Source organism: Thrips palmi, unplaced genomic scaffold, assembly GCF_012932325.1.
Source record: "Thrips palmi isolate BJ-2018 unplaced genomic scaffold, TpBJ-2018v1 HiC_scaffold_4, whole genome shotgun sequence".
Classification (NCBI taxonomy): domain Eukaryota; kingdom Metazoa; phylum Arthropoda; class Insecta; order Thysanoptera; family Thripidae; genus Thrips; species Thrips palmi.
Window position 1 is genome coordinate 12,104,599 of NW_023144631.1, and position 25,121 is coordinate 12,129,719.

At 44.9% G+C, this 25,121-nt stretch overlaps 2 protein-coding genes across 27 annotated transcripts; one reads left to right on the forward strand and one right to left on the reverse strand.

The window, feature by feature from the left end:
* Window positions 1-1,454: 1,454 nt before the first annotated feature.
* On the reverse strand, window positions 1,455-15,096 carry LOC117649481. Of its 26 annotated transcripts, none has more exons than XM_034392333.1 (8): window positions 14,968-15,079; window positions 13,167-13,315; window positions 10,968-11,264; window positions 9,908-10,152; window positions 9,124-9,334; window positions 7,565-7,844; window positions 3,655-3,873; window positions 1,455-2,040 (listed from the first exon to the last, which is right to left on the reverse strand). In XM_034392333.1, exons 3-8 carry the CDS (start codon window positions 11,222-11,224, stop codon window positions 1,828-1,830), a joined length of 1,425 nt encoding a protein of 474 aa, XP_034248224.1. In that variant the 5' UTR covers window positions 11,225-11,264; window positions 13,167-13,315; window positions 14,968-15,079; the 3' UTR covers window positions 1,455-1,827. The 26 variants fall into 26 exon arrangements, with proteins under 26 accessions (XP_034248224.1, XP_034248217.1, XP_034248219.1 ...); XM_034392326.1 differs by lacking the exon at window positions 14,968-15,079 and adding an exon at window positions 14,607-14,725; XM_034392328.1 differs by lacking the exon at window positions 14,968-15,079 and adding an exon at window positions 14,130-14,185.
* On the forward strand, window positions 13,578-23,097 carry LOC117649626. The gene is made up of 7 exons (XM_034392525.1): window positions 13,578-13,767; window positions 14,939-15,192; window positions 17,227-17,403; window positions 19,050-19,412; window positions 20,787-21,023; window positions 21,966-22,496; window positions 22,643-23,097. The coding sequence occupies exons 1-7, from the start codon at window positions 13,578-13,580 to the stop codon at window positions 22,712-22,714; spliced, it is 1,824 nt and encodes a 607-aa protein (XP_034248416.1). The 3' UTR covers window positions 22,715-23,097.
* Window positions 23,098-25,121: the final 2,024 nt, after the last annotated feature.

The window sequence follows — 25,121 nt, forward strand, 5'->3', positions numbered from 1 at the left end:
ACCGATTGCCAAAAAGTTAAGAACTTCCGGAGAAAATTGTCGCGCAGTGAAATTTTGTATGTTTTGTCGGCTTTTGTTGCGTTCCCTATAACTCCCTTACAACTGAAGACAAAACAAAACATTTTTTTTTTGAAAATGTTGTAAAAATTCCGTTCTTTCATTTGGTTTTTCCCGTTTGTCTCTAAGAGGTATATTTAAAAAATCATCGTCATCAAAAGAAGGGGCGAAAACCCCCCTAAAAAGGGTACAGGGACGAGACTGCCCCCTTAAATGCTCATGATTTATAGTTTATTGCAGAGAGATTACATCAGATCGCTGCCGACTTTTGTTTTGTGTGCAAGTAATGGAAAGAGGAATAAATTTCGTCATAGGCCTCAGTTGCTTATATTCTTATAAATTCAGAGATTCTTCGCTAAACCACAACTTCGAGCTCATTGGTTAGTTCGCACTCCGTACTCCCGTAACCGCACAGACCACACTGAAAACCTTAGGGTGTACTGAGTACACATAGAGCACTTAAGTGAGTACCGAGTACACACAGAGCACTTGGGTGTGGTCTGAGTACACATACAAAAGGATGTATGAGTACGCACACGGAGCTGATACGTGTGCACTCCGGCTCCGCACATGTCAATGTCTTGTCTAGGCATAGGCTAGCTTATTCTTATTCTGGAGGTGGTGGTGTGTTGGCTAAACCCAGTGTGCCCCACACGCTTAAAACGTTACGAAGTATTTTGAGCATACACTGTGCAAACTAAGCTACTTTTTATACGAAGAAAAATTTCGTGAATTACGAAGCATTTTCTTTGTAAGCTCATGTATGCTCAAAACACTTTGTTGTAACAAACTGCTTTTCATTGTAAGGCCGAATATAGTTTGTAAGGTTTTCTCAGTGCAGTTAGTTCCGGCGCGTTAGGTTAGGTAACTCAGCTCCCATCGCGCGCTATCACAATAGCGGACCTATGCCTGACTGCGGCAGTATATATGGGCACGACTGATTCTTGACCATGCACGTGCAATTTGGATGGAAAGACTTCGTGCCGGCGAGACATAAAAGTCTCGCCAAGTTTTGGTCAGACCTGAAAGTCTCGCCAAAATTTGGTGAGACAAAAAAGTCTCGCCACAAAACGGTCATACACAAAAGTCTGACCCCAAAATGGCGAGACTTTTGTGTCTGACCACGGCTTTGAGGCCGTAACCGTCCGGCGCATTACGGCCTTTCGGTGGCTGTCAGACTCAAAAGTCTCGCCATTTTGGGGTCAGACTTTTGTGTATGACCGTTTTGTGGCGAGACTTTTTTGTCTGACCAAATTTTGGCGAGACTTTCAGGTCTGACCAAAACTTGGCGAGACTTTTATGTCTTGCCTCTGGAGTGGCGAGAAGTCTGACCTTTGGATTTGTAGTGTGGCAGTGAAGAAACGAATAGGTCGTAAAGTAGTGCTAAAAAAATTGGTTTAGATACTTAGAAAGCAATCTATTTCAAGTGAATACAAAACACAGCACTTGCTACATACACAGGGAGGCTACATGGCCGAAAGTGACAACAGCACAGAACGTGCCCAGTAACTTGAAACTCGCAAGGAAATAGACAGCCAGCCATATCGACAAAGTAGAGCTTACATTCTGACAAACAGAACTAGTTCCGTTCTGGACCCATCCTCGCGTCCATAGCTTCTCTACTTGATTTTACCCTATAACAGCGAGCTGAAGAAAACATACGCACGTTCACTAGATGCATCACTGTAAAATCACAGCAAGTTAAAGAAAAGATGCGCCCCACAAGCACGAAGTCCTCGTTGACATGTAGCTGGCTTCAACACAACTCCCCTAGAAGATGTCGACTCGCTCGAGGTCTGGTCGCGCCATCTTCAGGGCCGCGATCAGGGCGGACTTGGACAAGCCGTGGTGGGTCACAGCCCCTGACACCCGTCGCAGCTCCGGCAGTGCTGCCAGCGCCTCCACGTGATCCTTCTGCCCGGCCCAATGGAGGAAGAGATCCTGGAGGCGCGGCAGACAGGCCAGAAGTTGGTCGACCAAGTCCTGAAAACAAGACGAGGTAGGTCATCCACCAGTGCGGCTCGGGCACACGGTCAAAACGGAACCTGGTTTTCCCAGGAACTCCCTGGAAATCGCCTATGTCTCCACCATAAGCTTCCTGGGAAAACCAGGTTCCGTTTTTGCCGTGCACGTGATTTCAGAAGAGGAGACATACTAAAATCTTGTGGACTTCTGCAATGCTTTTAGACATGCTAATAAGATACACGTAATGTGCATTTACTGTCTCCATAATAGGAACAAAGATGCATAAAATGTTCTCACACGCACTAAAATACCGTGTAGTTAATTGTGCGTGTGTGAAGTATGCACGAAACTGTGTGCAACTGTGTGAAATTTAGAGTGCATGCAGTGCATTAAAGAAGATCACTTAGTAAGGTTTGGTGTGGACATCACTGGACAATGGTTTAAGCCCGAAATAATTTTTGTAGATTACAAATTTAGATAGTCCGTTCTGAGTCGAATGTGACATCACATTCGTGAATTTTGTCACATTCGTGTCACGTTCAAACGAATGTGACATCGTATTCAAACGAATGTGACATCGTATTCAAACGACCGTGACAAAATTTACATTATAAAGAATGTGACAAAATTCACATTCTAACGAATGTGACAAAATTCATATTTTAATGAATGTGACGTCACATTCATTGAATAATAGAGGGTGACGTCGAAAGAACCTGCGAGCCATTCTCGGAAACTACATTTTCGAACTTTGATCGTTTTGTTCTCGGGAAATGACATTGCAATGCATGGCGTACGCTGTGCACTTTATATATTATGTTCATACAAAAAGATGCATTATTGAATGTACACATAATAATGCCTCAGACTGTTTTATACACGGCTTACCACCAAAGGTACTGAAGCTGCAGAGATCTCAGTAACAAATGACCAGTTTCTTCATACTACTAACAATGTCTCTGAATTTTATAACGATTTGAATCGCTATGTACTGAGAATTACAGGCTGAAAAACCTTACGAAGTAGTTTCGGCGTACATAGTTCAAACTAATTTACTTTGTTATGCGAAGAAATAAATAGTTTGTAAATTACGAAGTATTTCCTTTGTAGGCTTATGTATGCTCAAAATCTTTGTTTATAACAAGCTGTTTCTCTTTGTACACGGTAAAAACGGTTCCTGGTTTTCCCAGGAACTTCCTGGAAATCGCCTATACCTTCACTATTGGCTTCCTGGGAAAACCAGGTTCCGTTTTTACCGTGTAAGGCCTAAAATAGTTTAAAAGGTATGCAGGGTGTACCTGGTAATGACTGCACGGCAGGAAATATCCACAACAAAAGTACGCAAATTTCTGGCAAATTTTTTATCAGGAATTTAGTGTACTTTTCAAGTACAATTGTTGTACAAAGTACAATGGGACCGGCATGAGGAGTGCTGTGCAGTCCACGGCTCGTTGTGGTTTCTACAATTCTCGTTGTACTTTCTACAATCCCTGTTGTACTTTTAATGTACAGTTTCTGTTGTACTTTTGCTGTAGTATCTACACTTTGTGAGCAGGACGACCAACTACACTTTTCCTTGCAGTGTGCAGGGCATTTCTCAGGAGGAAACGGGGAGTGAAAACGGTAACTCACCACAAAGCCCTCGTCCAGCCGTATTTCCAGTTCGGTGGCGTTGTGCGCCGCGCGAGCCACGGCCAGCAACAGCTCGGCCAGCGCGGGCCTGGCCGCCTCCCAGTACTGCGGGCCGTGGGCAAACCCCTTGGTGATGATCGTGAGGCGACGCAGCCCGGCCAGGCACTCACCATGCCGGGCCAGGAGGCATGTGCTGCGAGCTGCATCCTCGGGTTGCACCTGCAACGTCAGGGAAACGCACCTTTTCAATTCACTGGAAAAGGAAAAACAACCTTACAGGATTGTTTCCCATGGGGAATTGCCAGAGAACTTGAAGGGATCCGATCCGCGTTCCAAAACTGCTTCCGGGTAGTATAAAGGCTTGGTTTTTCAGTGGAAACTCTTTCAAATTATAAACATTGGAGATCTTCGAATCCCCCCCAAATGGCACCCAGATACCACTTAAAAGGTAGGCCAAAAGCCATTATTAGCCTGTAAGTAGACAAAAGTCTCGTCTCGACGACAAACAAACAATGTCAACACATCTCATAGGTTTGGATGGGAAATGAAAACGTTATTGAGCTTCAAAGGTACCAGGGTCATTTTTGGACCATTTTACAAAGTCTGCAGGTGAATAGCCTTTTCATTTTACATCCAAACCTATGACATGTGTTGACGTTTTTTGTATAAATTGACGAGACGAACACATTTCTGTAAGAAGATCTTGATTTGGACCACTTGCAAAATTTACTCAAACCCCTTTAAAATGTAAAAAGACATCTCCTTGGATTTCAAGGCGGCACTTTTACCGTGGGCCCATGCCAGAAGAACAGCTCACTAAAAAGTTCCCTTCCAAATTTCACTCCCGACAGTGCTAAATTCGCACTTCGCCAGTGCGAACTGCCAAAATCACTCTCGACGGTGCAATCAGCGCTTGTTTGCACTTCTAAGTGCGAAAATGGACCCAAAAGTGCTAAGTCGGTGAGTGAGTGCACTTGTAAGTGCAAAAATGTTTCACCCGGGAAAAGTGCGAAGTTTCTCGCCTCTCATTGGTTCCCATGCGGCGCGTAAGTTTGAATTACGCGCGTCAAGGGCACAAAAAATGTTGGTTTGGCGGGCGAAAACGACCGGTTACTGAAGAACCTAACATCGCGAAATATCCCAGGAGTAACTCCACCCCTAGGTGGACCGAGATCTGGGATTGGGTCACGGATTCGGTTCAAACTTTGTGGGTTCAATAGGTACCACTAGGACCTATCAACCCTCAAAGGAAAAATGGCTAGCTAAATAGAACCTGAGATATTTGCATTTTTCTAAATTTGACTAATTTAGTGTAAAATTGTCGCTTTCTGATTTTTTTTAGGGTAAAAGTTGTTTGCTTAGTTCTGCCTTATGTTTCTTCTTTCTAGTCGTAAAAAAAGAAGAAAAATGGTGGTAGGCCAAGTTTTGTACGTTGCTTGGTTTGGCCTACTCTAGCAATTTTGTCGAATTCATCGAAACTCTCATACCCAAAATACTCCACCTTGGATTTGGCCCTGGTGCGTCTCATTTCAGTTCTTTTTCTCTAATAAGCAATTGCTATTTAGTCCCTAGCACCAACAATTCCATAAAAGCCAGAAAAATCAAAAACACCATTTTTCAATTTTCTACTTTGACCTATTTTGGGCACTTTTGTCAAGATTAGGGCTTCTACATGATCTTGGGTGACAGGAAAGATCCTCCCTGCCCTCAATTTAGATAGTATCAACACAAACAAAGAGACCCAAACTCAAGTTGCACTAGAAATTGATAAGGAAATTGTTTCGAGCAAATTTTGCAAGATTACGAGGGGTGTGAAAAATTTAAATCGGAGGAAAATGTAATGCTTCAGCCAAAAGTGGATTTGTGGTTCATTAGTTAGCTTTCTCAAGTAGGTTTGGTGCCCTTTTAACCCTGAGAATGTGCCACCTTGATAATCAGTGTTAAAACCCTGTTTTGGTATGGGGTTGTTGGACTTACGATTTCAACTCATAAACAAAGTAATGATCCATTTACTAAGGTTGCTTGCAACGTGTAAGTTCAACCGCTTAGTCTTAGTCATCTGTCTGGTCTCAAAAATTTACAAACCAAATGGAACCAGGCTCAGTTATTGAGACTAAGCGGTTGAAGTTACATATTGCAAGCAACCTAAATAAATGGATCATTACTTTGTTGATGAGTTGAAATCGTAAGTCCAACAACCCCATACCAAAACAGGGTTTTAACACTGATTATCAAGGTGGCACATTCTCAGGGTTAAAAGGGCACCAAACCTACTTGAGAAAGCTAACTAATGAACCACAAATCCACTTTTGGCTGAAGCATTACATTTTCCTCCGATTTAAATTTCTCACACCCCTCGTAAACCTGCAAAATTTGCTCGAAACAATTTCCTTATAAATTTTTAGTGCACCTAGAGTTTGGGTCTCTTTGTTTGTGTTGATACTATCTAATTTGAGGGCAGGGAGGATCTTTCCTGTCACCCAAGATCATGTAGAAGCCCTAATCTTAACAAAAGTGCCCAAAATAGGTCAAAGTAGAAAATTGAAAAATGGTGTTTTTGATTTTTCTGGCTTTTATGGAATTGTTGGTGCTAAGGACTACATAGCAATTGTTTATTAGAGTAAAAGAAGTGAAATGAGACGTACCAGGGTCAAATCCAAGGTGGAGTATTTTGGGTATGAGAGTTTCGATGAATTCGACAAAATTGCTAGAGTAGGCCAAACCAAACAACGTACAAAACTTGGCCTACCACCATTTTTCTTCTTTTTTTACGACTCGAAAGAAGAAACATAAGCCAGAACTAAGCAAACAACTTTTACCCTAAAAAAAATCAGAAAGCGACAATTTTATGCTAAATTAGTCAAATTTAGAAAAATGCAAATATCTGAGGTTCTGTTTGAGCTAGCCAACTTTCCTTTGAGGGTTGATAGGTCCTAGTGGTACCTATTGAACCCACAAAGTTTGAACCGAATCCGTGACCCAATCCCAGTTCTCGGTCCTCCTTGGGGTGGAGTTACTCTTCTGTAATAAAAACTTATTGTTTTTATTTCCTCATGGATAGTTTTGAATTTGTGAAATTAAAGCCTCAGTAGCTTTGACTCTGTTTAATTTTATGGATTTAATTAAACTTGACATACCATAAGCCTTTCTTCTTTAGTCTATTGAACCTTTTCCCCAAAGAGAACTTGCTGTTTTAACACACTCTGAAATGAAGAATTGCACTTCAAAGAGTAAAAATCACACTATGGGGGGTAAAATTAGCACTTTTGGCGTTTTTCACCCCTGGTTCCACTTTTGCACTGGGGAGTGCTATCGACTTACTACTTTGCACTCTGTAGTGCAAAATTAGCACCTCCAGGAGTGGTCCATTTTCGCACTGCGAAAGTGCGAAATTTGCACCACTAGGAGCGAATCAGCTAGAAACTTTTTAGTGAGAGGACCTTTGATGAAAATGTCATCAATATGTGATAAGGTCACTGAAAATAGATGGCGAGACTGATGGCCAAAATTTGGTGAGACAAAAAAGTCTCGCCATTCTGTGGCGAGAAACATAAGTCTCACCATTTTTTTTGGCGAGAAACAAAAGTCTCACCATTTTTTGGCGAGAAACAAATGTCTCGCCAAAATATGGCAATAATTGACTGGGCAATAATTGACTGGGCAATAATTGACTGGGATGTTTTTCCCGGTATCCAATAGAGTAAGGTTGCAATTATTGCAATATTTTGGCGAGACATTTGTTTCTCGCCACAGAATGGCGAGACTTTGTTTCTTTCCCCTAAGATGGAATGAATTCCTTCCTTTGACTTTTCAGTGGTTGTCGTCATTTGAAAGTGATGAAAATATCATTGTGCAATGATGAAGTGACAACAAATTTTCAGTGTCTGGATCCACCACTGGTCCCACCCACCTCCTGGTGCGACAGCCACAGCTCCAGGCTGCGCAGGTGCCGCAAGCCGACCACACAGCCCACGTGCATGAGGTTGGCGGCCAGGCTGCGGAGCTGGGCGCAGTGCGACACGCTCTCCAGGAGCTTGGGCGGCAGGCCGCGCGGTGTTTTGCCGGCTCGGATCAGGAACCTGCCCAGCTGGTGCTCGTCGGGCAGGCGGAGGTGGCGCAGCCTGGCGGCAGTGCCGCGCACCAAGTCCACCATCAGCTGGGGAGGGCCCTCCCTCTCAATCTCCAGGGACCTGCGGGCAGAGCGCAGAACGTCGCGACATGACACATCAACCACTCTGGAAACGCAGGAGAGAGCAGAGCATGGCATGCTCTACATGTTCACATGGGCATAAACCACGAAGAACGCTTCATTCTGGAGAAAGCTTCCAAGCACGTTCTAGCCTGGAGCACCCAAGGCAAGCGCAGTGATAAAGTCACTGTAAGAAGGTTTCACATCAATGAAAATGCATGCTTCACGCTGTTCAGTGCCCAGCATGCTTTACCCTGGAGCGTATCTATGAATGCTCCAAGCTAGATCGTGCTTCCGAGTAGCACTCCCTGAGGCGAAGCGCGCTTTGAGACTTACTCTCAGGTGGAGCATGCCATGCACTCTCTTGTATTTCTAGAGTACAGAACAATTAAATTCACATTAACGTGAAACATGATGGTTGGCTGATATCAGCAATATTGCCCGGAATTATCTTAGAAAAACTACGCAAAATATTCGAGAAACACGAAAATTTCGGGTTCTTTTGGCCCGCCCTGCTATTTAAAAAATTTGGGGGAGGGCCAATGCACTTGCCTTTGGGTCTGTGTGTCGTCGTCGTCTGTGTACAAGGAGGGAGTCAACCTAGAGTTCCCAAATTTGGAAGGCACGATAGAGTGCCTTGGATCTTGGAAAAAGGAGGACAACCGACTGAAAAATTTTATTGCGGTTTTCGATAGGTCTCGCCAAGACCTTTTCAACGAGTGGTGGTGATTCCAGACAGTACAAGGTTTTCTTTTTCAGATAGGCAGATTTTTGCCTCATGGTTTTAAGCTCTGTCCCATTGCTGTATGTCTAAAGCATGCTTTTGCATGGGTTTGCAAACCCGCATTGACTTCCATTCACTCTCAAAACCTTGCGAAGAATGTATTCACATTACAAACCATTTGGTTTGCAGCTTGCAAAGAATTTGGCTTGATTGTGTTACAAACTGATAGTCCGCAATTTTGCGAACAATGTGTTTTGCAAAGGGTTCGCAATACAAACAGGTTGTTCGCAAATTGCGAAGCACTTGTTCGCAAGTTGCGAACTACTGATTTGCAATACGGATGCGTTCGCATTGCGAACAAGTCAGGTTCGCAAGCTTACAAACACATCGGTTCGCAAGGTTTTGAGAGTGTTGCATATGAAAATTCTGTTAAGCAGAAGTTGTCGGTCCCTAGATCAAAACCGACTATAGAAAGCATGAACTCAAATTTAGGCATTTAACCAGCATTTTTGGTGTTCCCATCCCCTTAATTATAACTAAGGGCAACCGTACTAACCTAAGCGCGGGAAGTAGGTCCTCCTTGACTTGGAACTCCGCGGCGTACGGAAGAAAGAACTGCATTTCCAGCCCCAGCGATTCCAGGCGCCGCAGCTCCGCCAGTATTTCCAGCAGGGAACGAGAGTCGTCACCGTCTGCCTCGACCCAGGCAGCCACCTTGTCGCTCTGGTCTTCCTCCAGGGCCAGGTCGCACTCCTCTAAAGCCACTGCTTCCCAACGAAATAGAGACTTAGAAAAGGAATATTCAACACAGATAAATACCTACAAAGATCCGCTCTTTGTAATACGAAGAAAACGGCGGCTTCGCAACCTGCGAAGAAGTTCTTCGAACGCTACGAAGAATTTCTCCTTTGTATTACAAACAAAATCGTTCGTATTACAAACGATTTCCTTCGCAGGCTGCGAAGCCGCCGTTTTCTTCATATTACAAAGAGCGGTTCTTTGTCGAGTTTTAAGTGTGAAAATAAAGGTTCACTGCAGGAAATAACCACAACAAAAGTACACAAATTTCTGGCAAATTTTTTATCAGGTTTTTATAGTACTTTCAAAGTACAACAATTGTTGTACAAAGTACAATGGAACCGGCATGACGAGTGCTGGGCAGTGCAGGCCTCGTTGTGGTTTGTACAATTCTCGTTGTACTTTCTACAGTCCCTGTTGTACTTTTATTGTACATTTTTTGTTGTACATTTGTTGTGCTATTCACACTTTTTCTTGCAGTGTTGATCAGGATCGGAAAGTAGCACCTGACCTCAAATTGTTTCTTTGCCAGAAGTTCTCACCTGCATCGAACATGTCCTCCTCCTCTTCGTCCTCTACCCACTCCTGGGGCGTCTCCAAGCCGAGGGTGGTCAGGTGTTCCCTGTTGCGCCAGAGCAGGCCGTAGAACACAGCCCAGGCAGGGTCGGCCATGAAAGATGCGCCGTCCATGAGGATCTCGCGTATGGCCGCACGGCTGCGACGCACAGCCGACAGGGCCATGGCTTGAGGTACGTTGATGTGCTGCCCGAGGTAGTTCCAAGACCAGCTGGTTGACAAAAAAAAAGTAGGAATACAGACGAAAGCTCTGTCGAAATTTCATTCTAACTCCAAAAGCCCTGCACGCTGAAAACCATGCAAGGTGCACAGTATTTAGTTCAAAATACGAAGAAATAATTTCGTAAAGTACGTACATTTCTTTTCAAGGTCACGAATGCTTAACATACTGTGCTATGAAGCTACTTTACTTCGTAAGGCATATATAGTTCGTGAGGTTTTCAGAGTGTGTTTAGGTTTTATTAAAATCTCAAGAGCTCTGGCAATTGTTTATTTAAGTTGTTCTTTTTAAAAATAAATTTCTGTCCATTTACATAATTGAATGAAAGAGCTTAGGACCGAATCTATCGGACAATGGTCAATTCAAGTGAGAACTCACTAAAATTCACTTTGAACCCGTGGAATTTTCATTTATAGTTAAATGTCATTCTGTGCAGCCTCCTTACTTGAAGAAAAGTACAAAATTTTCCCAATCAAATATTGTAGACTCAGCATCTGTCCACACTCTAAATGTCTAATAATGAAATTTGAGCTAGTTTATCATACTGTGAGTTCGGCGCAAGCATAATACTAAGCTATATTTCTTTATAATAGGGATCTAATATTTTTATTATACAATACAAACAAAAACCTTCGTAATACGAACAAAACCCCTTCGTATTATACTTGCGCCATTGAAGAAATTGTTTCGTGAGACATTTGGAGTGTAGACGCAGCCATTATGGAACGACCGTTCACAAGGAAAGAACGAAAAGCAGAATTCCGTTGGTAGAGCGACGAAAAGGAAGAAGAAATAGTGAAACTGACCCGAGAAAGCGCAAGACGGGGGCGTGCAGCACCACGCGCGCCTTGTCCATGGCGGCCTTTTCTCTCTTGGCGCGCTCGGTGCCTCGCCAACGCCAACACCACATGCCGAACTCGACGCGCACGCCGCGCCAGGCCTGCGGGTCACGTGACAGGGCGTGCCAGCGTTTGCACACCAGTGCCACGCCGTCAAGCAGCGTCTCGCCGTCCTGGAGCCACGAAAACACCTCCAGCAGCAGCTCGGTGGGTAGGCTGTCCATGGCCGGGCAGCACCAAGGGGCTTACAGCTACAGCAACACTCTGCCAACACATTTTCCGACGCACCTTCAATCTTGAAGTCCCAGCGACCACTCTATCTGAAGTGAATTTTTTTCAGACTACAAGGTCTGCAATTTTAGACCTACATGGTCCAAACATTATGACCCTAGTCTAAAAGCGAGATTCAGACGGACAAGTCAGACACTTTCGGTCTGAATTTCCAGAACTTATGACAGTATACCTGTCTCTGCACACTTTTCGGAAAGTCGAGGGGTCCACTGAAAGGGTGAGAATCGCGACAAAAATTTGGCAAGGAATATTTCTCACAGTCTTGCACTGCAGGAAATAACCACAACAAAAGTACACAAATTCCTGGCAAATTTTTTATCAGGTTTTTATTGTACTTTCAAAGTACAACAATTGTTGTACAAAGTACAATGGAACCGGCATGACGAGTGCTGGGCAGTGCAGGCCTCGTTGTGGTTTGTACAATTGTCGTTGTACTTTCTACAATCCCTGTTGTACTTTTATTGTACATTTTTTGTTGTACATTTGTTGTACTATTCACACTTTTTCTTGCAGTGTGAGGTGAAAATAAAAATTCTCACCAAATTTAGGCACATGAACTGTTCTTCCAAGCCACTAGTGTGTTGTGAATTTCTCACCACTTCATGGCGATCTCAACGCTACAGAGGTGGGGATTTTTATTTTCACCACACAACGGTGAGAATTATTCGAATGTGACACAATGCTCAAAGGAAAGTAAAGTTTTGTCACACTCGTTTCAACGTGATGTCACGATCCTGGAATAAGAGTAAACACACTTCTGCGCGCACTACTGGATTCCTTTATCTTTCATCTTCAAACTAGCGTGAATTATATCGTGACCTCTTTTGTTTCGAAGAAGTCTCATGATCGTATGAATACGTTCAATAGAGTACTCCAAAGAAGCTCTAGCCCGGAAGAAGAACAAAAACGGAAGTAAGAAATTGCAGTTTCTACACTGCAGGAAATAACCACAACAAAAGTACACAAATTTCTGGCAAATTTTTTATCAGGTTTTTATTGTACTTTCAAAGTACAACAATTGTTGTACAAAGTACAATGGAACCGGCATGACGAGTGCTGGGCAGTGCAGGCCTCGTTGTGGTTTGTACAATTGTCGTTGTACTTTCTACAATCCCTGTTGTACTTTTATTGTACATTTTTTGTTCTACATTTGTTGTACTATTCACAATTTTTCTTGCAGTGTATGAGACATATACGCGGCGCATGAGGGTCCGCTAGAGTCCTAAAGGCCCCTTGGGGAGAACCGTCAACTTGAAAAGTGTAATTTTTATTTCTCATACATCCGAAAATTTATGCGCCATTCCTCATATACTGATGATCAAAATGGCGTCGCTTTGTTTTGATGTTGTGTCGTCTGCTCCGAGTCTCGTGAGGTCAAGAGACTTGACAGCGCTTGCAATAGGCCTAAAAACATCCTCACCTCTTTAAATTATTTCATTGAAGATCCCTCGAATGTGGGAGATAAATAGTAAAGCCATTTTGAGGCTCACTGCTGAATTTTTAAAATCCCCGCCGGAAGCGGAAGCGCTCGGCGGACATTTTGATCGTCAGTATGAGCATCGAATCGGTCAGAAGTCAGTAACGCAGTTGACGGTTCTCCCCAAAGGGCATTAAGGACTCTAGGGTCCGCAGCGTATATTTCTCATAGAAACTGCAATTTCTTACTTCCGTTTTTGTTCTTCTTCTTCCGGGCCAGAGCTTCTTTAGAGTACTCTATTTAGGCTTGGGTGGCGAAATTTCTAGAACCCGATAGATCATTCTAGTCGTCGGCAAGTAAAGAACAAGAAGAATCACAAAACCGGAAATGGCATCGGCAACTTCACCTCACTCGTTCCGTGGCTTTAATTTTAGAGATTGACGAAGCGGCTCTCTTACCAAATCAATGGGAACTTCGGAGGATGCAGACCGGAAGTCAACGTCGAAACATGAGAAATCTCCACCAATGCTAAGCACCTTCGCTGATCCACTTCATTTCCGGTTGAATGATACTTCCTGTTCTTCGACGTCGATGACTTCAAAAAGTCCTTGGAACCAAGATCACTTGTAAATCGGTGACATGTACACAGTAAAAACTCTACGAAGAACCGCTTAGTAATACGAAGAAAATGAAGGCATTGTAAAATCTACGAAGAAATGCTTCGTATTACGAGGCAAAATCCTTCGCAATACGAAGCATTTCTTCATAATTCAAAGCAATTCTACAATGTCTTCATTTTCTTTGTAGTTATGAAGTAAATGCTTCGTGGGCTTTTAAGAGTGTAGGGACTAATCAGCGCTCTGGTGGAAATGTGCAATAGGGTGCTTCGGAGAAGAGCTGGGACGGAAGTTGAGTGGAAATCAAGAAGAATAAAAGACTACTTTGCAAAAGAAAAGAGCTCTGTGCAGAAATTGTCCATACTTTCGTCTTCTGAATTTCCTCTCAACTTCCGCACCAGCCCATCTCTGAAGAACCCTTATCCGTACCACATGTTACGCAGTATTGGACCTGTTGAAACTGAGCTCTATGTCGTAACTGTCGCTTACCCCTCACCTAGGCGTAACGTAACGAGTGCCCTATTCTCACCCAATTGTGGGTGTTAAATTGGTCCTTTTACACTGAAAGTCCCTACGCTATTAATATACCGTCAATTGGTTTTTGCATTACTCCCGTGCATTAGCATAGGGCATTTTCAAGAGCATGCTCGTAAGGCGCAATATGGCGATGGCATTGCACGCATGGCGCGATGTCTCAGTGAATTGCACCACACGTCGTATTCATAGTGTTTGGAATCTCAAGGTAGTCGTTTGAGTGGATGACAATAGCAATTAAAACGCAGGAACCAGCTAGCGTGAACTTACTTCCTCCAGACGCTTTCGACCAATTCAAGTTCAGCTTTCCACAGTTTACAGTACACTGCAGGAAATAACCACAACAAAAGTACACAAATTTCTGGCAAATTTTTTACCAGGTAGTTAGTGTACTTTTCAAGTAAAATAGTTGTTGTACAAAGTACAATGGAACCGCCATGACGAGTGCTGTGCAGTCCAGGGCTCGTTGTGGTTCGTACAATTCTCGTTGTACTTTCTACGTACAATCCCTGTTGTACTTTTATAGAACAGTTTGTGTTGTGCTTTTACTGTACTATCCACACTTTTTCAAGCAGTGTAACGGCCGCTTAGTGGCGCCTGCCTTCTTTCTTCACCCGGTGACGCATGAAAGGGCCTAGTTTACTTCGCCCAAAATTTGGCTCTGATGAAAACTGTTTCATTCTCAGTATACATAGGGGTACGGAACCGGAGGTCAAAATTAGTCCAAACCTGCGTAACATTACTTACCTTTGGCCTGTCAGTGTCAATGATTCCCCACTAAGTCCTTACTTTCACTCTTAAAAGCTTGAAAAGCACTTTGCACTACAAAGTATTCTCCGGCTTTGTATTACGAACTCCCTTGCCAATTTGTTTCTTCGTATTGCACAGAAATACTTCGTTATTGCGAGGAAAAAAGTTTGCAACGTTGCGAAGCATTGGTTTGTAACGTTGCAAAGCATTTTCTTTGCAAGTTGCAAAGTAATACTTCGCAATGCAAGGGAAATAGTTTGTACGAGAGTTTGCAACACAATGGCGGCAAATACTTCGCGAGGTTTTTAAATTGTTCTGTCTGTCTCAAGTTGTCAGGTCTTCATCGTGCCGCTCTCACAGTTGCGGCGCCGTCGAGCATTCCTCCTTCACAAAGATGTCCGACGCCAAAGATCCCGTTCCCGCCGAGATCGTTGCCACCGACGGCGAGGTGGCCGCGTCCGACGACGTTGAGGAGTGCGAGTCCGTGCCCTCGAGGAGCGTCGCCGCCAAAGACAACGTCTCTGAGGAGGAGTCGGACCAGGAGGGAGCCGTCGCCGTCCCTTTCAGCAGCTCAGCCGATCAGGCAAGTGAAGAAACTTCGCTAGCACTCAGAAAAAAAAACGTTAACGCTAACTCTAACGTGAAAACAGATGATACTGACTAGAATATTAATTTTAGTGTATCGCAATTCATGATTAACACGTGCTTGGTTTAATGGACGAAAATGTTAATTTTGATTTAACTATCGAAGGTCCTGTGCGAACAAGTTTCTCACATGCAACGCTCGACCAGCCGCCCTATCAAGTTTAATCCCGCATTGTGCTTGAAGGCGGAAACGCAGCACCAAAAGCCATGCTAATACAACTACCAATTTTAATATTTTGAATTTTAAAAATTTGAATGGTGCATTGCAAAGAACGGGAGAATACGATTAAAACAATAACAGGGTTGTGCATACACTGTAAAAAATTCCGTCCTTTCGTACGGAAATGGTACAGAAAAATATAGTACGGAGGTACGGAGAAAAGTACGGATCGTTCCGTACTTGCTCCATATGAACCCATGTAAATGGGTACGGAAAAAAAGTACGGAACGTTCCGTAGTTGGCAAGTACGGACGTTCCAGGCAAATTATTGACCAGACATGTTCCGTACTTTTTTCTCGCAGTGTATTTAAAATTGAACGTTCGACCGCTAGAGGCGCCAAACCGCAATATGTGGCGACGCCGGGACGCCGGGACGCCGCACGGTAAAAGCGGTACCTGGTTTTCCCAGGAGCCCTCTGGCGAAGACATAGGAGATTTCCAGGGGGTTCCTGGGAAAACCAGGAACCGTTTTCACCGTGCGGGACAGCCTCCGACTGTGTAGAGAAGAGTATGGCGGTGGGGTGGGGGGTCTTGGGGCTGAGGACCGAGGCGGCTGCTCAGCGCTGCTTACCGCTGTCGGGTTAGGTATCCGATGCCACTGCCTCTGCCACAACTGCTACGTACTTCTCGCTACAACTGTTTAACTGCTATGTGCTATTGCTTCATTTGCACTTGCTTTGGTATACGTCTGATTGCAAAACTGTTGGTTGCGATCGAGAGTCAAAGCTAGCTGATTTAACATCATCTGCTAAAAAGTCGACGAAGCATCGCTTCCCCATACGAAGGAAACGACGCATTGTGCACAGAAATGCTTTTCGCCATTGTGCTCAGAAATGCTTTTCGCATTAGCAAAACCCTTGGCCACATACGAAGCTTTTCTTTTTATGAAACGAAGCAATCCGAGGGCTCCTATTCAAAAGATCTTATCTAGGCGTTCCCCCCAAGAGAATCTTATCTTAAACGCAGGTGAATTTCAGTTAGTGTGATCATTTGAAACAGTTACATATCAATTAAATTTGCGATTCAGTTCACGTAAATCTGAAGATGGAAGATCAAAGAAACCAAAAGTGCATGTAGAATTATAATCCGTTTACTGTCGTATTTATCCCAAATGATCAGAAAGAGTGAAATCTGCCTGTCTTTAAGATAAGATTCTCTTGGGGGGAACGCCCAGATAAGATCTTTTGAATAGGACCCGTCTTGGACCCGTTGAATTCTAGAATGCCTTAATTTTCTTCGTAGTTGCGAAGCAAATTTTTCGTAGATGAAGCAAGTGCTTCGTGGATATTTTCTTGAGCGAAGGCAAGAATACTGTTAATCAACGTAACCCTTTTGGTGGCCTATTTTGTGTCCTTTATTGGGTGCTTTCTTTTCACTTCGTGGTGATTTTTTTGGCCCTTTTTTGAGACCTTTTTCGACGCCGTTTTTAGTGACGTTTACAATTGGTGACCTTCTTAGTGCGCTAACTGCCGCTTATTTTTAGCCTAATAACCCAAACCTGCCTACACACTAAGTTACTAGGTAGTTTTTTTGTGCTTAAGCTATGCACGAAACGTGCATGCGTTCCAAAATGCATGATTTTGTGCGCATTTGCGCACGAAATTGTGCGTTTTAGCACTTGAAACGCATGCACAGGTTCGTGGGTCCGTGCATAGCTGATGCCCATAAAACTACATAGTAATTTAGTGTGTACAACTTGCGGTCGTGATGTCGGTCTGATGCGAGTGTGTCATTGCGACTGCCCGCTTCCAGGATGCCGAGTTCTGCGCCGTGTGCTACAAGCCGGCCAGCCTGCGTTGCCAGCGCTGCGGGGACGAGACCTACTGCTGCGAGTCCCACTTCAAGGACGACCGACAGAGACACCGCCGGTGGTGTGTGCCCCGCACCAACCCGGACGAGGACCCTGAGGACCTCCCCGACGTCGTGCAGGTCAGTTGATGTTCAATGGAGAAGTAGTTTGCTTCCTCCTCGAAAGGTTTGGCTTACTATAACCGTCCCACTCCAAATTCAAAGGTGGTACTCCTCGTATCTCTTTTGGCGATACAATTGAGTATCGCCAAAAAGGGGCGTTGCCTTCGGAGCCAGCGGTGCCAAACAGAAGTATCGTCAAAATGTAGCGATGAATTTTGAACAAATGAACGGGGTTCACTGTTTATTGCCGAATTATGGTTATACCATTGTGCATTGCCGTTTTGCTGGCCAGATTTTCGGTATGACCGTTTTATGGCGATTCTCAATTGTGTGTCTAAAAAGATACTCGTACGCTCTCAGTCTCATGTAGACTTTTCATCTCTTGCCATTAAGTTTTTTGTGAAAATGTATTCAGTCCATTAAAGCTGACTTTTTGTCATTTGCAAAGATCCGCTGAGGCCTACACTCTCAGCCCTATATGGACTTTTTTCTCTCTTGCTTATAGCGTTTTTAGCAGATGATACATTTACTTAAAACATGCCTAAAACTACAACTACAAGACACATAAAGGTGTCAGCTAGCTTTTCCAAAGCTTGAGTCCAAAAAAAACCAAGTGCGTATCCTAACAATATAATAGGGGCTGGCTGCCGGGGCTGCCAAGTCATTGTTAGTTCATTTCACAGGTGGAATCGTAATCAAACCTTGTCTCTGATTTGCCCCTGATTTGGCTCGTCGAAACATAATCCTGACAGGCTGAAACGACTCAAAACACAAGGAAGAAAGTAGAAGATATTCATCACATCACTATGTTTATCTTGGGATCATAGCTTATCCTATTCTTTTATACCCAGGCTACTAATGAGTCATTTCTCCGCTAAAGTCCTTCAGACTACGGAGTGAAATTTACGCTTTCTTCCATTGCTCCACTCTCAGCCTTTTACTGACTTTTTCTCATCAGCTTACGCATTTCTGTAAGCAACCATAATACTTAGTATTTTTTGTCAGTATTACTTAGCAATTGCTAATTACTGTACTGATATTACCGTTTCCTTAGTAAATTACAAAGAAATTTTTAAGTATTTAAGGACTAAATACTAAGTATTATGGTTGTTTACAGAAATACGTCTGCTAATGAGAAATAGTCAGTAAACGGCTGAGAGTGTCCCAAACCAAGTCTGTGCCCAGGCTGAAATTTTGTACAGTTACGAGGACCAAGAAAAGGTACTTTCTCAAATTTTTTCAATTTTTTTTTCAAAAAATCGTTTTTGATATCTAGAAAAACAAATTGAAGTTCAACTTTTTTTCAAACAGTAAAAGATTTTCAAAATTCTTGAAAAAATTCTTAAATGTTGTCCTCATGCCCCCTAAGACCTGGTAAAATTTTCAAGTCCCTAGGTCAAGCCCTTCCCATCGATTTGTACCTTCAAAGTTGACTTTTACCAAAAAGTCGCAAAACACACTAAGGCCCACTGCTCCGGACTGGGTCGACCTAGGACCTTCAAAATTTGTGGGCATCTTTCTCTACCCTAGGGGTACATGTGGTAAAATTTTGGTCCAGATCGGTGACACAAAAGAAACCTTGTGCTCCCGAGATATGGAATCACTCAAGAGATACAGTCAATACGAGTCTGAGAGTGTAAAGGCGCAATGATGATGTGTTGCAGGACGCGCCCATCCTGGCGCTGAGCTTGGAGGTGTTGCTGGGCATCTGCGGCCGCCTGCCCGCCATGGACCTGGTGCGGCTGGGCCAGACGTGCCGCACGCTGCGGGCAGTGTGCCGCGACCCGCACGCCTGGAGTCACGTGACCTGGGAGGGCGGTTACCTCGGCGACGGCGTCCTCAAGGTGGCGCCCGCACTGCTCGCCATCCACGTGAACGAGTCGTCGCTGGACGAGCCCGACGTGAACCTGCTGCGCTGCACTCACCTCGTAAAGGAGTTCCACCTGGAGTGGGACGCGCTCGAGCAGGAGCCGTTCGACGTGGACCGCATCATTCCCCTGCTGAGGCACTACCATCCCCACCTGGAGGTGAGCACTACACTGAGACAAGATGGTGCCCTGAAACTGACCGACTAAGTCGCCCGCCCCAGTTTTTAGGGCGACCTGAGTCGCCTACTTTCTGGGCGACACAGTCGCCTAGTTTCTGGGCGACACAGTCGCCTAGTTTCTGGGCGACACAGTCGCCTAGTTTCTGGGCGACACAGTCGCCTAGTTTTAGGACATCTTGGTCCTGTAAATACTGAGCTTACTTATCTATGCTGGCCCAAGGCATTGCACACCAGTTTTCCTGATCATGGATAAACTCAATGGATTTCACATTGGGGTGGCGTCAGAGATGCCCCGAATCTAGGCGCAATGGGTGCCCCGAATCTAGGCGCAATGGGTGCCCCGAATCTGGGCAGCAGTGGTTTACATTAGGTCGGACCAACCCCAAAAGTGCTCAGGTTGTGGGCGCCTTGGGCCAGCATTGATAAGTAAGCTCTGTATTTACGACCAAAATGCCTTAAAACTAGGCGACTGTGTCGCCCAGATACTAGGCGACCGTGTCGCCCAGAAAGTAGGCGACTCAAGTCGCCCTAAAAACTGGGGCGGGCGACTTAGTTGGTCAGTTTCTGGGCACCACCTTGTCTCAGTGTAGTGCCGCGCAGTGGCGGATCCAGAGGAGACCTTTCAGGGGGCCACGGTAGGCACTTTTGCTTCCCAGGTCCGCTTTCGCTGAAAAACCAAACGTGATCTAGACCGCACCACTGGTGAGGAAATTGGTGCCATTTTGACCGTATCAGTTGGTGTGGTCTACTAGTCTAGACCACGTCTGGCCACGTTTTGTGTTATCTTTCCATGCAATGACCACACCAAACGCACCAAACGTGGTGTGGACCACGCCAACTGATGCGGTGAAAATGGCACTCATTTGACCACACCGCTTGGTTTTTCAATCTTGACCAGGTTTAGTTAGGGTTCACGCCAGTCAGCAGTCAGGAAAAATAAGACGGGCACTGGAAGTCAGAGAAAGTCGATTCTTGGCTAGGGAAAAATTGTTAAGTTGGCCACAGGATGGATTATAAACGCCGCACGTGTGGAAGCCGCATGCACTGGACTCTGGAAGTGCACAAAATTTTGAAAATTAAGTCGAGGAAAATTGGTTTCATCTACACAGGAATGGTCAGGGAAAACGAAAAAGGGAATCTGGAGTGATCTCTGATTTTATGGGTTTAAACTCAGCGGCCGTTGGGCATAAGGACGTAAGTCACATGGGAAACCCATTGAAAATAGGTTGTTCTGTCCGATGACCACTCAACTAACTGTGTAGAATTCTGTATCGGACGGAGTGACCCTTAGGTTGGACTGCTTATTGTTAAAAGTAGGATTCCTCGTTTATGTCGTTTTTGAATGTGTCATCAGGTCGTGAAACTGGGGTGTCTCAACAAGTTCATGAGAGATGTGGAAACCGACGACATGAGGCTGCTTCGGTACATAGATGGCCTCGACATCAAGGAGCTGTACATCAAGCGCAGGCTGGCGAAGGTCTACCCGGGGAGCTCGCAAGTCATCACCAGCTTGTGCTGGGGCACTGAAGTGAGCGAGGATGTGCTGGCGGACTTCGTCTTCAACTGCCGTGAGACGCTTACCAGCTTCTACGTGAGTCACGTCTCCTACACTCTCATCCCAAAATCGACATTTTTTCATTATTCAGTGGCGTTTCTGCACATTGACAGAGTTTCGTTGAGCAGCTTAGATGGATGCTTGCCATGTAGACACTGTGCGTTTGAAAGTTTGTACTTGCCAAGTGTGCATTTGTAAGAGTGCGTGAACACACTGAAGATGAAGGAGTTACCCCACCCCTCACTTGGGTGATGCAACTTTCTTGACTGGTGACTGGTGAGGAAAAGTTCGTCACCTGAAATTTGGCAACAGGCGTTTCGTCGTCCAAATTGGAGTGACATCGGTGACGTTTGAGAGGTCCCCGATGACGTCCTTCCGGGGTCTACCATGCCCCCCCCCCCCGGCCGTGTGTCCATTACGCAAATTTGGGTGATGAATTTCTGACTGCCAAAATTAAATCACAACTCCTTATCGTTTATGATTTTGTACGAGACATCCCAGTTTTTTGTGCTCACGAACTTCTCGTACAATTTTTGTACTAAAAACCTCACATATTTCCCCATTTTAGTGCCAAATTGCGTACAATTTTGTACGAAAAATGGGTGTGCTCTAAAAACTGCGGTGTCTCGTACAAAATTTGTACAAAAACATCTAGTGTGTGTGCTGAACTCGTGACCTGAAATCAGGCGAAGGTGCGTGCGTCACTCAATGAAAGGGCGGTGTAGAGAACAAATTTTGACTGCCTTGTTCCCAAATGCACAGTAAAAACGCTACGAAGAATCGCTTCGCAACACGAAGAAAATGAAGGCATTGTAAAATCCACGAAGAAATGCTTCTTATTAAGAAGCAAAATCCTTCGTAATACAAAGCATTTCTTCATAATACGAAGCAATTCTACAATGCCTTAATTTTCTTTGCAGTTATGAAGCAAATGCTTCGTAGGCTTTTTAGAGTGTGACATCGACTTGCTCCCTCCAGCTTGACGCCTACTACATGAAGTACAACGACTGGGCGTACCCGCCGCACGTCTCCGTGATGCGCGCGCTGATGCAGTGCCCAAAGCTGCAGGAGGCCTGGGTGCCGGTGTGGGACGGCAGCCTGTCCATGCTGCGCTCCTGGCCCGAGCTGCACACGCTGCGACTCTACGTGTGCCCGTCCATCGACCACCGCGCCGCCAGGAAGAACCTCCTGGCCGCCCCCGCCGCCAAGACCCTCCAGTCCCTGTACCTGGCGATGGAGGGCGGCTTCCGCGGGGACCGCAAGTTCCTGGCCGCCGTGGCCGAGGCCTGCAGCGGCCTGCGCCAGCTGGAGCTGCAGTACGCGTACGTGGACAGCCGCTGGCGCGGCGACCCCAAGGACATCCCCGAGGACCTGCACGTGATCCTCGGCCCCCTCCTTTGCCTGGAGGAGCTGCACCTCGGCGAGACCACGGTCCCGGAGTCGTTCTTGCGGGGCCTGGCCCAAGGCGCGCTCCCCAGGCTGCGGAGCTTGTCCCTCACGGAGTGCGAGGTGAGTGCATTGTACATCGACGGGTCCGTTTCAAAAGATCTTATCTGCGTTCCCCCCGAGAGAATCTTATCTTAAACGCAGGCAAATTTCACTTTGTCTGAACATTATTATTCTGTTTCTTAAACTCCGACTGTCGTTTTCCGCAGGAGGCACCAGAAGGGTGCGACGCTCGGGCCCAGCTTCGGCTTCTGCGCCCAGACCTGAGCCTCTGCGAGTAGACTGTGGCGATGCGCGAGCCCGATGGAGACTGCGGCCTTCGACAGCTGACAGCCCTGAAGTGCCGGCCCTGACTTCGCGGATACCACACCACTCTCATGAACGGACCGACCCCATGTACTGAGTCAAGAAGTGTGAACGATTGATTATGACAAGGTTGAATCCATTCGGAACCGCAGGGTGGATTTAAGATGTATTTTTATTTCGTGATTATTAATACGGTTTCTTAATTCGGTGGATTAGAAAGTAAACATGAGAACGATCAGATTTGGAAATCGATATTTATTATTGTAGTCAGGTTTAGTTCGACGACATACCTTTGTAGTCTTTCGTTTTCTTCAAGGTAGCCTTGTAAATATACACTGTAATTCTTTGCAGCCCGGATGTTGGCGTCGGGTCATTGGTGATATCCTTTCCTTTGCTGTTACACTGACAAACTTTTAATGTGCATCGCTTCAAGTACTTTTCTAGAGTATGAAAAGCAAAATGAGGGCATTTTTTAAGTTCGTTCTAGAGTATGAAAAGCAAAATCATAACATTTTTTAAGTTCGCGGATCTCCGACCCAAGGGCCCGCCACAAAATGCGAGTCTATTCTGGACGAGTCTATGTTGGAGTTTCACCGTAGAGGTTAGAACGAAAAATCAATGTAGGAATGGTTTGCGCCTCTCGTTCCCCTCCTCACCGCATTCCTCCATCGCATGGGATCCTTTTTTCAGGTCACTCACAGGTGAGTGTAGTTCAGAATTGTAGATGGAATGTTGTCTTTGCTAACTGTGTTTGCCTCTATTGATGTCATCTTCTCTGATGCCAACCTTATTTTTAGGCACGAAGTAGCCTTATAGCAGGGGGCGGTAACACTACAAAGCAGGAGTGAGGTGAAGCTCTCGCTTCCTGCAGGGGTTACGGACTTCTTCGAGATTATTAAAACTAGGCCATTGTTTTCAAAACGCTTTGCACAGATCGAAAGAGCATCAAATTTAGGGTGCATTAGACGCATTGACCTTCCCAAAACTCCCAATTTTACTGAGTACAAAAGGGAAAATCGCGGAAATGTTTACACAAAGATGGCGCTTAATTATTAGGCTTATAGTATTTTTCGATGTTTTAACTTAAAATTTTTGGGGGCTGAAGTAGCAGTTAAGGGATTGCCAATGAGTCTAATGCACCCTTTATGGGATGCTCTATCGATATGTGCAAAGCGATTTTCAAACAATGGCCTAGTTTGAATAATCTCGAAGGAGTCAGTGACCCCTGCACGAAGCAAGATCGGAGCGAGAGCTTCGCCTCACTGCCGCTTTAGGATGTTACCGCCCCCCTGCTTATAGGAGCAGTTGCCAAAATTCGGGGCACTTTTGAAGGCCATAGAACCGCAAGAAAAAAATGTGGAAAAGTCGGCTTTTTTCTCGGCCAATTTATTCAGTGATGTCCCACGACTTATATCTGAACGCAGTCGAGCTCCCGGTGCAATATTGCAGAAAGACCAAAAAGCCCCTATCAAAAGTATAGGGGAAAGACACGGAACGTTACAGAAAACAGCGGGATACGGAACGTTACATTGTCATTCAAACAGGCCTAGTAACTCTCTTGCTATGAATTAAAACACGCCATTTGGTGTGAGCTCCTGTTTTAGGATTCCTCAACACGTCCCGATAGAATCATATCTCTGTTTGGTCTAGAACTTGCCCGGGGAACAGAATAGCATTTTAAAATCATGGTCGGACACTACCGAAACATAACCTATAAAACAAGATTCTGAGCTTTCTATTAACTTCTCAGAGTTCCCGTTTGCACCATTCGACGGCAAAAATGCTACAGATTAATCTGACGACAAGGCCGAGAACTATCAGTGGAGTACAACGCGAGAAACCGTGATAATTCACATGTAACGTTCCGCAAAGTCAACCACGGAGGACATTTTGCGTTTACAGATTGCACCCAAATCGAGCTCGTATAAACGAGTTCAGTAACATGTGTCTGATAGATAAAATAATAAAGTTTCCGAATATCTTCTCAGAATCGTTCTACGTTCCATATTAGCTGAAATATAAGCATCGAAACTTTGAATTTTTGGACGGGGGACATGCCGGAACGTTACAAAATGACCCTTTGGAGCACTTTATCGACATCTTCTGAATTGAAAAAGTGGTGACTTTAGATGGATAAGAGTGGGCGACGTCGAGCCCAACACAACGCACCAAACCGCATCTCAATACGTTGAAAAATAACGATAATAGAGCCAAAAGACACGAAAGATACCCTTATTTTGGCAACTGCTCATAGTATACCCAGGGTTCAGCTGGCGCGAGATTCAATTTGTGTGGCCCTTTATGCATTTTGGAAATTTTCTATAGGATTTTAATGAGATTTTACAGACTAGTAGAACTTTGAACGCTGATTCTAATGTTGAA

Excerpts from the sequence above, each read along its gene's own strand:
- LOC117649481 (XM_034392342.1), bottom strand. The coding sequence starts at position 11,224 with ATGGACAGCCTACCCACCGAGCTGCTGCTGGAGGTGTTTTCGTGGCTC. Across the intron at positions 3,874-7,564 it reads TGTGGCTGTCGCACCAGGAG|GTGCAACCCGAGGATGCAGC; the intron begins GTGGGTGGGACC and ends CTGACGTTGCAG. Across the intron at positions 2,041-3,654 it reads GGCTGGACGAGGGCTTTGTG|GACTTGGTCGACCAACTTCT; the intron begins GTGAGTTACCGT and ends TCTTGTTTTCAG.
- LOC117649626 (XM_034392525.1), top strand. The coding sequence starts at position 13,578 with ATGTGCAATAGGGTGCTTCGGAGAAGAGCTGGGACGGAAGTTGAGTGG. Across the intron at positions 17,404-19,049 it reads ACCTCCCCGACGTCGTGCAG|GACGCGCCCATCCTGGCGCT; the intron begins GTCAGTTGATGT and ends GATGTGTTGCAG. Across the intron at positions 19,413-20,786 it reads ACTACCATCCCCACCTGGAG|GTCGTGAAACTGGGGTGTCT; the intron begins GTGAGCACTACA and ends ATGTGTCATCAG.